At 38.1% G+C, this 13,187-nt stretch overlaps 1 protein-coding gene across 1 annotated transcript in view; it reads left to right on the forward strand.

Annotated features, from left to right (window-relative positions):
- cers3a (ceramide synthase 3a) overlaps nt 1-12,147 on the forward strand; it is a 52,738-nt gene extending 40,591 nt beyond the window's left edge. The window contains exons 8-11 of the mRNA XM_067598189.1: nt 3,451-3,579; nt 4,169-4,275; nt 5,775-5,928; nt 10,649-12,147. Of these exons, the coding sequence (XP_067454290.1) occupies nt 3,451-3,579; nt 4,169-4,275; nt 5,775-5,928; nt 10,649-10,858 (600 nt within the window). The 3' untranslated portion in view covers nt 10,859-12,147. The remainder of the gene's footprint in view (nt 1-3,450; nt 3,580-4,168; nt 4,276-5,774; nt 5,929-10,648) is intronic.
- Nucleotides 12,148-13,187: the final 1,040 nt, after the last annotated feature.

Consider the following 13,187-nt stretch of genomic DNA (forward strand, 5'->3'; position numbering starts at 1 on the left):
GAACATGTCTTGACATTTGCAATTACTTCCTCTTTTCTTTAATACTGGCTCTCTTGGACTGGTACTGTGGACATTGAGCAATCTAAACAGACAAACATCATTTCAAAATTATGATGGATAGGTTAGTGTACATGAATCTCCATAGTGAAAACTAATAGTAGGCCATTGAGCGCACAGTATCAGCAGGCACTATCAGGACAGGTGCACAACATTAGTTAGTGTTACATCCACAGACAGGCTTTCAAAAACTCACAAAGTTGTGACATGTTAACTGAACTTATAAAGACTATTGCTCCCCTGTAGCCATTTTGGTTTCTACATTTGTGTAAACATTATCCAATTTCTGTTGCTATTTGCTAAATGAGAGTTAACAGTCATGTACAATATGGATGAATGAGTGTGCTGAGTGTAAGTATATCAATGTGATGAGAGAGATACATGCCTGTAGCCTTTAATATAAACATGATCGATGGTAGATAACATTACAGGTGTTGTATCACAAGTTAAACTGGGCATTACACTTTCACAACCTGGCACAGCTAAAACAGCTAGCAGCTAACTCCACACTACGTTCGAGCTGTACACATGCATACCTCAGACTGTATGTTTCACTTATAGGTTGTATGAAAGTATAAACAGTTTTCAAGTCGACTTGACATCAGATTCATGACAAAATATAAGACTGACAATACGAACATTTTATAAGCGACTTAATGCTACTGATGTTTACAGTATTTTGTACAGGCATCGACACAGTCACCCATCACGGCCTAATGCAGGGGAATATCACCAGTTAATTCAACCACCAGGTGCCCCTGATGAGTTACATAATTTCCATTTTCCTTGAAATTTCCAGTGTTTATACAGCATTTTAATCATAATCTGGATTATTAAATAATGAATCTATAATCAGAATATCAATAAATTCAGATGCAAATAATGAATAAATAAAATAAACACATTCTGCCAGTAGAAATGGCTCATGTGCATTTAGTGTCAGAGCAGGACTGGTCCATGCACCCTCCACCCAAAGTTGTGCTCAACTTGTTTGGATAAACAAATATACAATGCATTATTTTGTGTTTGTCATTTTTGTGATTTCAGTTGGATGTGCTGGCTATTAAACCCCCCCTGCAGTGATCCCCCCACCGAGACATCTTTTGCATTCACACACGTCTGTAAAAACTGTGGTTATAAATTTAACAGGAGAGGAAACTGTCCAGGGGGAAATAGAATTAAGCTTAACAGTTTAAGCTTCTGAAATAAAAGTTTTTAGACAGCTCTGATGGAGCTCAGGATTTATCAGGATGGCAATTTCACTGAATGAACCTGGACTGTCTGTGTGTAACAGCTGACCTTTTGGATGTGTAGAAGGACACAGAACATTAATTAGCATTAGATCCTGATCTTGTCGGCCTGTCGGGAGATTTAAATAATTAATGAAGTTACACTGCTATGCCTGATGTGTAAATGCGTAAATCTATCTATCTATCTATCTATCTATCGATCTATCTATCTATCTATCTATCTATCTATCTATCGATCTATCTACCTAGGCTATAGCAAGCATAGCCAATGACAATGTTTTGTAGAGATGCAGTAAGGGCAGATAATATAGCTATTAGGGATGTGCAGAGGGCCAGTATTTGTATTTGTATCTGTATTTGTTTAGGCAGCAAAATTATTTGTATTTGAATAAAAGTGAAAAGAGGCTTAAAAATCCTGTTTTTTTTTTTTTATTACACTGTTAATTTTAGAAAATTAAAGTGTTACAATAAGTGTTCCTGAATAAACTACCTTAAAAAGGAGGTCCCCACACCGGGTCTCAAACAGGAGTCTCCCAGATCATAACAGATCACAACTGTGCTGACTACTGAGCTAAAACTTTACTCATTGCCTCATACCAGACACACTTTTACAGCCATAACACAGAGAGCTCAGCTTTATGTATGGGGAACACCCCTAACTCCAGGTGTAATGTCCAAAGTCAGAAATGTGCTTTATGTAGCAGGTGGATGTGACTCCCCTCGTTGAGACCTGCTGATAGATGTAACAGTGGAGCAGAGGAGAGGGACTGAGATAGCGATGTAACTGACCTATGTGCTGGTATTTGACATGTTTTTTTTTCTTCCCGAAAACTAATAATTTTTAAAATATTTGCATGAAACAAATATTCGTAAAAAAAACCAAACAAACAAAAAAAAACCCCACTATTTGTGCTTTCCCGAATAATGTATTTGTATTCGGGCACACCCCTAATAGCTATAACAATAAAAGTGAAAAATAAGTTGTTTTCTGGTTTTGGTTTAATTTCTATTTCAACTGCTGATTTGAAGACAAAAACAGGAAGAGCATATGGATTTCTGTTCTTTTTAATTCTCATGAAAGACGGAAAAACAAAATAATGCATTGTATATTTGTTTATCCTGTTATCAAACAAGTTGAACACAGCTTTGGACGGAGGGTACACAGACCAGGAATGACCTGTACACAGAATAAATACAAAATGCAAGTTTTCATTCATGTACAGGTTTTGTCAAACAGTATAAGGGAATGTAGAGAGAAAATATTGCTGCTCTGGCACTTTATTAGTATTAGGACAGTGCACATACAGTACTATGAAAAGTTTTAGGCACATTAGATGTTTAGATTCTTATCCATAATGCAATACCATCAGGGATCTGATCATCCCAAATGTATTCTGCAGTATGACAACAACCCCAATCATCCAACCAGAGTCATAAAGAACTATCTTCAGCAGCAAGAAGAACAAGGAGTCCTGCAACAGATGTAATGGTCCCCACAGAGCCCTGATCTCAAGTAGGGTGAGTCTGGGATTACATGAAGAAACAGAAGCAGCTAAAACGCCTAAATCCACAGAAGATTTGTGGCAACTTCTCCAAGATGCAGGAGCAATCGACCAGCCAAGTACCTGAAAAACTGTGTGCAGGTGTACTGAGGAGAACTGCTGCTGTTTTAAAGGCAAGGCTGCTCACATCAAATATCGATTTCATTTAGGTTTCCTCTGTTTACTCAACTTTACTCAACTTTATATGAACTTAAATAAAAACTATTCATGGCATTATCTTTGAAGGCATCTTCACTTTACTTTTAGTGCCTAAAGCTTTTGCACAGTACTGTATGTGTACATACAAACTCCATCAAAAGTCGTACAGCTGTTAAAGCCGACTGACAGCTGATCCAACTGTGATCAGCTGCCACCATCATCAGAAACAGACATTGCTTCACATGATGCTTCAGAGGAAAGGATGTCTCATTTCTCTAAAAACGTGTCTCCTTGTTTCCTCTCTGGCATCTTCAGTGCGAGTGACTAAGACACAAGGAAAAGATGAAAGTGAGGGAAACGTGGATGTAAAAGGGAATTGAGATGTACCCAAAAAGTGTTCTCCCTATTAATTGACTCAGGTAATTTTTTTGTTCTCCTTTCAGGACTTTAAGGAGCAAATCATCCACCACTTGGCCACCCTGGTCCTCTTGTCATTTTCCTGGTGTGTCAACTACATTCGTATAGGAACGCTGGTCATGCTCATCCATGATGCCTCTGATGTTTTGCTGGAGGTCAGTCACAGCAACGCTAAACAATCACCTGATAGAATGTTGATACTGGGCGACAAATCCCTTGATTAAATTTGGTGCCAAACACTTTTAAAGATCAAAACATATAAAAATACTCCATTACCTTGTTAAAATCTCTTAAAATCGCTAATTAGTCCTTCTCCTCATTGAAAAACCCACAATTTCTGAATATGTAAATATTAATTTCAAAAGTTTAGCTGCTGGACACATAATGTCTCCTCCTTCACTGTAAAGTCCATCCTCAGTGTATGTGCACTGAAAGCTTCAAGTTACTACATCACACTTGAGTAAGTTGTATAATGGACCACAACTGGCTCCAAACTAGTTGTGATGTCACAAATAATGCTCATATTAACATGCTTTAACACAATTTAAGGTGAGCACAGAGAAACTTTCCTCCTTCAGCAGATGAATGTGAAAACTCACTCACTCTCTACTTTGCATTGGTGCCGAACATTCATATTAGATGTAAAATGTGTGGTGGTCATCCACACATTTAGGTAATTCAATTCGAGCTTTCTCTATGTCTTTGAATGTGGTTGACTAACTATACAACTCCTTCTTCTTTTAGTCTGCTAAACTGTTCAACTATGCCAAATGGGAGAAAACCTGCCAGAGTCTTTTTGTTCTGTTTGCCATAGTGTTTATGGTTACACGACTGATCATCTTCCCGTTTTGGTAAGCTGATGAATGATATGTGTTTGAGTGTGAATCTGTATTTGTGCACCAAATGAAACAGACTCTAAAGACACATAATTTCTTCATCATGCAGTCAATACTTCTACACAGCTTGACTGAATACTAGTTTGACTGCTTGTATGAAGAAAAAAAATTAATTTAAAATTGAAGTTTACTGGGTTTGACTTTTTTTATGAGCTCAGTTGAACTGGAATAACAATCAAACCTACAAACAGATTAGGTTGTTTGCACACATACTACAGGAAGTGTTACTGCAGTCATTGACAATAATTGCAATGTTTGTATTGCATACTCAAATGTTGTTCATCACAGCCTGTTTCTCTGAGAATCCTTGCTATTGAGCTCACTTCATTATTTTTACCTCACTGGTGGCATTTCCAAATACAGTGTAGTATAAAACATACACTTGGTTGTCATATTATGAGATCCATCTATATCATGAAAGTTCTAATGTTTGTAGTTTGTGATGAACCTGTTCTACAGAGGTGTTGATTCAGCTTTATATTCATTGTTGAGGCTATAGTTTGTGTTCATGCTGTATTGTGTAATACTTAGAGATGTTACTTTATTGATCACTATTGGGTGAACTTTTTTTTTTACATTGAGCTAGTTAGCAATTACTGTGCCTGCTGCTCAGCAATGACCGTGTTCTGTATTTTGAATGGGTGTCAGAGAGGAGCCACTGTGGCATTTCAGCTACCAGGAGTACCTCTGATTTTACCAACAAGCTGCATGTTGCTGCTCTCCATCTACTCTAAACTCATCATATAACAAAGTAGGGTGTTTTATCTCAAACTAGAGGAAATGGTTAGAATATGAAATGATTAATTTAGAACGCTTAGCTATTGGCCTGCACTGGATAGTCAAATTTGTAAAACTAATGTTGCTCCACAACCGTTTTTGAAGAGGTGTATAATCTAGAGAGTCCAGGTACCTGTAAAACAGTTCCTCCATTGTTTTCCTCTGTGTGGTTTTGTGATTGCCATCGTTGAAAAAATTCAACCATCAAGGAACCTTTGCTAACCACATCTCTTCCTTCCCTCATTTCCTGTCATTTCTCTCCTTCATAGTAGTCTACTTCTCTCAGTATTACACAATACCATTCAATAGTACCTCAAACTACAACCTCAATCAATCAATGCCTCTCTAAAACAGTGTCAGTAGAAACTGAACATTAGAACCTTCATGAAGGGAGGATTTGTTGTAGGGCTATTAGACTATATTAGTTTTATCTTGGTGGATCTAAAAAAAACCTAGTGTTATGAGATGTGAAGGTATTTGCTGAACAGGTTCTTATCCAAAAACACATGATACAAGTAAGAATATACTGAAGGTCCTATAACCAGAACCTACTTTTGGGTTCAAACAGCATTTAATTTGTTTACTGGTAAATCACACAATGTAATATAATTACACAGTACACAGATCAGAGAGTTTAACTTTTTGACTCCAACTTTTGTAATGTGGCTGTGTTTCAGGCTGATCCACTGTACCTGGGTCTATCCTGTTCACCACTACCCCGCCTTCTTTGGCTACTACTTCTTCAATGTGATGCTGGTGGTCCTCCTCTGTCTGCACATATTCTGGGCCTACCTCATTCTCTGCATGATCAGAAAATTCATGTTTGGCACTGTAAGTCTGCTCAGTAAGACGTATCTGTCATCTATCAATATTTTCAAATATTTTTGGATTAGTGTAAAATAGTCATTTGGCAAAGTTTCCACTCTTTTCATTGTGGTCTGGTAAAGCCACTGAGACACCATTAGACATGATTTCAGTGAGGCTATATGGCAAATCATGAACATGAATCCACCTACAACCTGACTGGATGAACTCATCACTTGCTGGGTTTTGATTGGTCTCTGTCACTGAATTTAAAATAGAACAAAATGGAGTCTGTTCTTGAAACACATGTTTTTCCTACATTGTCAAGTGAAGAGGCACCTCACCTCTTCCAGCAGTCTCCTACATTATCCCCCAAAATAATATTTTTAAAAAATGAATCTGAATGGGTGATTCCATCCTAAAGCTTTATGATAGTCAATACTTATGGTGTAGGCCTTGATTTATAGTACAGCGTCTGAGTTCACCTTGATATCATCACCACAACACATGTATCGTACATGATCAGGTCTTGTTGTGCTTTAATTATGTTCCCCACTGTAACTATGTTTACATTCTTTCATGTACTTTCTGATACAGCGTGACTGTGAGCTACATCATACTTACAGAACTGGAATTACATTCAGGTAACTTATATTTGGCCATGTCTCATTACTGAATAGGAGACTGCTGCTATGCAAACACTGTGTTTATCTTTATCCATTCATATAGAATGGCGATTGCAGTGAGTGATCATCCACAATCAGAAACTTGTAGGAGAGAAACAGCAGCCCAAGCTGACCGATCACAGTTCTTGTTGTCTACATGTGGCATCTCTATAGCTGCTGTAGCCCTGACATGTAGTTATATTTTTGGCTCACATCAGCTATGACAACGCCTACAGGGTAGCACCTTAAAGAAGAAGTATTTATCCAGCTAAACCATAACCATTGAAATGCATGAACATAAATAGACTTCAGTGCAGCAGCACTCTGACTTAACTATCATATGATTGGAATTCTGCCTGTCTACATCATGCATCTGCCCCTCACTGTCTGTAGTCTCATCTTGCCCCACCCTGCTCATAGAAAATGAATAGGTGAATCGCTGTTAGAGTTTGAGTTCATTAGTATTCATGCTCACAGTTAACAACTGATTAGAAGCAGAATTCAAATTAATAAAAACAGAAATATATCTATACATGATTGTGCATCATAAAAATTATACATACATCTCTATACACACATGCACCCATACATTCATACTCATATCCGGTTCTACAAGGATGCAAAAGCATGCTTTGGAATCTAAATGGTTACTTTATCACCAGAAAAAAATATTAAAACTTAATGAAGTAACATATTAGCAGTCGAACAGTGAATGTAAATGATCGCCAGGTCATTCAGTCATTCATGGTCAGGCACTCACATAGGTGTATTGTTTTGACATATGCCTGGGAAACTGTATAGCACAACATATGACTCAATTCTGAATTTTCACTCACCCCACAAAATGTCCGTGTCACATGCAAGTTAAAATTATATGATGCAGAAATGTAATGTTACTCATTAACGTTGCATGTGTGTGTGTTATGTATATGTATATGTCGTAATAACTTTTTAAACTTAAGCAGTGTTACACTTCATTGCGTCTTTATGCTATTTTTTACAGTGGCCGTGAAGTGCAAAACGCAACAAATAGGAAAACAATAAATCACAACTGTGATTTGGCTATCGGACTATGTGGCAAGTACTTCAGCAAAAACATAAGCTACATGTTTAACGTGATGTAGTGAGAGTGAGATTGTTGAAACAACTAAATCATTCCATGGGTCCAATCTACATATGGCATGTAGATGGCTCGAATAGGCTGAAACCTTTGGCTTGGCCCTGTCAAGATGTATAGATGGCTTTTCAAGAAGATTACAGATTCTCTCTTCCTTCAAACACTTTTTATACATATCATTCATTCTCATGTAGTCTTGCTTTCACTAATGATGTACAGATCTCTGGGCTTCAAGCTCTAGTTTGAGACAAATACATTTTCATCATCAAAATGGACATTTTTTCCTTTCATTTTTGTGAATGTCTGTTGGCTCAGTGGTTTAGAACACTGCTCTCATGATCAGCTACCCCTTAGATGACAAGGTTGTTTGTTCGATACCTGCTCACTGCAGTGCTCCTCATAATATTGCTGTCATGTACAAAGTTGCTTCACATCTTTATCCTTTACCATAATTCAATTCCACTCTAGCTCACCTTAAAACTATTACCTAAAATGTGGATTGATATGCTTGTTAAAGACATCTTTTCCTGTTCTGCATAGCATGTCTGAGTAGTGTAGTGGTTTAAGCTCATGTAATTTCTGAACTCCTTTTAGATGCAAAGGTTGTGAGTTCGAGCCCTGCTTAGGGCAGAACTCCGTAGAGTTGAAAGATGAAGGAGTCCAGGTGATGTCAATCTGCTTGCTGAGCTGAGCTGAGCTGAGCTGAACTGCTGTTTTGGCAATTTCATGCAAGTGACAGGCTAAATACCAGAATCTGGCCTAACATTTCTGTGTGACATGTTAGCACAGTGCATAGCATGTCTGTCTTACAAACATGACGGTGTAGGTTCAATTCCACCCATTCCTGATTTTAATCTTGCTAGATTTTTCAATAGTGTTCAGCTTCCAGTTATGCAATCTAAATTCGCTTTCAGCAATCACACGCAACTGCATTTTCTAGTTATTCTTATTCTTCCGTACGTTTTTTGAAAGCTTGGACGCAATCACACATTGTTCTTCTCAGTCTTTATTCTTATTCCGTCTTCCATACGTTTTTTGCCGCGTTTCAACTGCTGCACACTTTGTGCTATAAAAACCATTCAAACGTCAATCTGTGCAACTCATTCAACAGATGTGTTCTTGTATTTTTCTGAAATGTAACATGTTTCAGCGATTTTATATAACTTTTTAAAACATTAAAATTTATAATGGCAGTCTATGGGACGAACCGTCCAACTGAGTTGGAACCTTGGTCACTTTGACACTCAACTGCTCGGAAGTCCCTTATCGTACAGACGCCATTCAAACTGTAAAATGTTCACAAAAAGAACTTTCAAAGTTATCAGACTGTTTAGTGATATCTTTTGTAGTTTTTCAGCAATTTAAGCCCAAAGTCAGGGGTTTTGAAGACTTTTTCAGGTCTCACCAGTGTGTCATGTGATCAGGCACAGTGGAGAGTACAGATAATTTTAGACCAGAAATGTTTTTCTAAACTGCTGTCACTCCCACAATTTTGCTATTTATCTGTAAATGTGTAATTTTGGTGAATATTTTAACTCCAGCTGTATTAATTCCCATGGACTTCCATTGTAGATTGAGATTGTGAAAACAAAAGACAGGGCATCCACCATCAGGGCCGTACACTGGGAGTCAAAGGCATACGAGACCGCTATAATAACTCGCCATTTTACAAAAACACCATGACACTACGATAACCAGCAAAAAATATTTCATCATGGTTAAGTGTTACAGATCATTAAGTTATTTACTCTCATTGACTTCAATGCAGTACTTTACCAGTTGTATGTAGAACTAAGTTAATGTTTAGTGTCAACTGCTGTCAGTTACAGTTGTGCTGTCCTGATGGTCTAGTGGTCACACATAATCCCTGTAACTGTAAGGTCACCTGTTCATATCTAGCCTGGTACCAAGGTCTCTGCATCCTCCTGTTTCTGGCCATCTGTTGTGAGCTCTTGTGTCTTTAAAGTTGACATGCCACATCCTGTGCTACTTTTGCAATTTCCAAACTCAAATTCCTGATCTTCAGTGACAAATCTCAAATATACAATTTGTGTAAAATGCCACAAAAAGTATATATTCAACTCAGTAAACACAACATTCAATTCATAATTCATCCCATCAAAAGCTCCTCCTAGGTATGTCCCTAGATATTTTCATGCTTGTGCACACACAGTGGTGATTGGGTTTGCTCAGTAGTTGAGTGGTAAGGTGGTCCTTTTTCAATGCAAAGGTTAAGAGTTCAAATCTCACTTTTGCCATCCTACATGTGATCTGAATCTTTGCGTTTTCCAGCATAAGTTCTGACACTTCTCACATTGAAGCAGTGTTTGTGTATAAATTACTAGACATGGGATACATTTCAGATCTTCAACAAAATAAAAATTCAATACAAATGTAGTCATGAAACATGTTTTCACTGAAGGTCATAAGCTACATCAAATGTTTCTGAAAGTATATTCATATACCTCAACAGAGCATCAACAATGATGACCACTATGAATTATTATAAAGAAAATCAAGAGTTTTGCTTCTTCTTTTTTTTTCTTTTTCTTTCTTATTCTGCTTCTTCCTTTTCTTCTTCTTTTTCTTCTTCTTCTTCTTCTTCCACTCCTTCTGAGATTCATATTTGGTGTTATTCATTGAAATACTTGGACCCCGCTCATTGCCAAATTTGGCTTAGTGCAAAAAAACATATTTCTGATAGAGGAACCCATCAGAGAGTGCCAGTAAACAGAAATAAATTACAAGAACCCAAAACTCCAGCTCAGTGTTCTCTGCTGCAGCTTAGGTTTCAAACATACTCTCAGGTAGAGGTTTTGTTCACTTTGCCTTTGGCTGGTGGTCCCATCAGTTGCTTGTTGTATTGGCTGAACACCCATTCCCTCTCTGTCCATTTTCACTTCCTTTCCACCCTCCCCTTCATATCTGCTTTTCTACATCTATTTCTCTCTTTCTTACATCACAGCTTACCAGAGATGAGAGAAGTGACAATGAAGACGAGGAGGAGAATGAGAGCAGCCTGACAGAGGATGAAGAAGGACAGCACAAGCTTGACAATGGGTTGGCATTTGATGAGAAGGAGGACCAGAACTTTGGATGCTTGTCTCCACCAGAAAACATCTACCAGTCAAAGAATGACTCACGCTCAGTATTATCAGTAGAGCCAAAGATGTGAGAAACAGAACAGTGCTAAATACATTTCATCCAATATGGACCAATAAAATATGCAAAATGTGTGATTTATTCCAGATGCTGGAACATGACCTACCCCAAAAAGCATTACTGTTCTCACAGTGCTTTGAACTGAGATTTGAAATCAACTTCTACGGTATATGCCATGTACTTTTTTGTATCTTTTAATTATTCCTATAGATAACTTGACAAACAATGGGACGTTCCAGTGATGATCTTTCCAGTAAGTCTGCAATGAGTTTGATAGAACATTTTTATTCATCTAAAACATACATTTGGGGTGTTAATTGGAATCAGATGAGAAAAATGTACATGCATTTCATGTCTTTGTGTCCAGATAAATTCAAATAATAACTTTTAGTGGTGAGGGTCAATGTGATGTAGATTTTGTTGTCTCTTGTCATCACTGATGTCTGCTGGGGTCGCACAGACATCTGTGCACTGCCCAAAAATGACTGCCCAAATGAAGACCACTCTGAGTGTATTCATCAACTGCATATGTGGAAGTGCATGCAGACAACCAGTGTACTGTAGCAAAAACAGAACTCCATCTACCATCCACCCTGCTTTCATCATCTGCATCTGTTTTGGAGTATGTCAGGGCCCATGCCTGGCCAGAGTTGCGCCTTTTAGTCTACAAAACCCACCAGTGCTCCTGTACTGGAATAATACAATGTACCTCCTGGATTTCTGTTTGTCAAATAGTTTGTACACAGTTTTATTAGAATTGTGCACTATGCACAACATAAATTAAAAGGTCTTTAAACTGGATTTTGGTGCTACAAGATTCAGTAAACGTGCAGGACTTGGTTTGGTTGATCTTGTTCTTAGGTTTGGTATTGTCTAACAAATCTGCAATTCATCAATTACCATGCAGGAAACATAGGACTTTTGGAGACAGGGATCTGGAATTTTGGTGCATCCAGCTTTGGGCCCAGACGTCCAGGGGTGTATTCTAGAAAGTGGGGGTAGTGACAACTCTGAGTTTGTTCACCCTGAGATGAGGGAAACTCTATGTTTTCAGTGCCTGAAAGAGAGCTAACTTGAACTCTGGGTCAATTACTATGGTAACTTACTTTGTGAAGCTAACCTGCTCACTGGCATGTTTTCTTCAACAGACCCTGAGTTTCTGTCTGTCTCCTCCCTCTAACAGAGCCAGACACGCTACTTGATTTCCTCATTCATTCAGTCCGTATCAAAACATGTATTGAAGCTCATTCATTAGTGAAGGTTTCCTGTCTGTCAAATAAAAATCCGCAGTTCAGAATAAAACCTCTGCATGTCCTTCTTTTATAACACTGTGACTCTGTGCACACAAGACAGCTGTCAGTTTGTCAGGAACAAGCTGCACCGAGCAACTCCTGCACTGAAATGTTTAAAGCACATAATGTGTAATCTCAGTTTAAATTTAAAAAATCGGTATGAAGCTTTAGACGCGTAGGATCAATGAATAATTATCTCTATCACTAATGTTTTGATTGGTTGCACTGATGGAACATCATCATCATCCTATAATATTGGAGATTATATGTTAATATTTCTGAGTGAGCAGGATCAAGCAGCATCACTGAATGCTGTTCAGCCCAGATACAAATAGATGTCTAAAACTTTAAAATCTACTGTATTTTAATCTCAATGCCTTTTCAAGTACAAATCACCAAACACATTATTATCGGATCAGATAGTGAGCTTACCATCATGTCTCTATGTCTTTAATCTATATATGTTTTAAATCTTTAACTTATTTTTCATTTTCAGCTGCTACCTCCTGTGTTTTTCCCCATCATATTAAAGCTGAATAAATATATTTAAAATGTAATGTAGTCTACAGCCTGATACACAGTAAGATTCCACCACTTTATCATCATGGCCGCCATATGGGCTTTCTCCACAAAGGAGAAACTGGTACGGGTCTGAATGCTTGACCCCTACAGTGAGGGAATCTGGTGGCTCTGTTATGCTGTGGGGGTAATTTTGCTGGCATGGTTTAGGTCCACTTGTCTGTTTAGAGGAAAGGGTCACTGCAAATCAATTCACAGTTGTTCTGAGTGATCACCATTATCCTGTGATGAAACATTTCTATCCTGATGAGAGTTGTCTCCTCCAGGATGACAAAACCCCCATCCATGGGGCACAAGGGGTCACTGAATCATATGCTATGGCCTTCACAGTCACTATATGTCAACCCTGTTGAACACCTATGGGAGATTTTGGACTGTGTTAGACAGCGCTCTCCACCACCATCATCAAAACACCAAATGAGAGAATATCTTCAGGAAGAATGGTATTCCATCCCTACAGTAGAGTTCCAG

Source organism: Thunnus thynnus, chromosome 1 (assembly GCF_963924715.1).
Source record: "Thunnus thynnus chromosome 1, fThuThy2.1, whole genome shotgun sequence".
Classification (NCBI taxonomy): domain Eukaryota; kingdom Metazoa; phylum Chordata; class Actinopteri; order Scombriformes; family Scombridae; genus Thunnus; species Thunnus thynnus.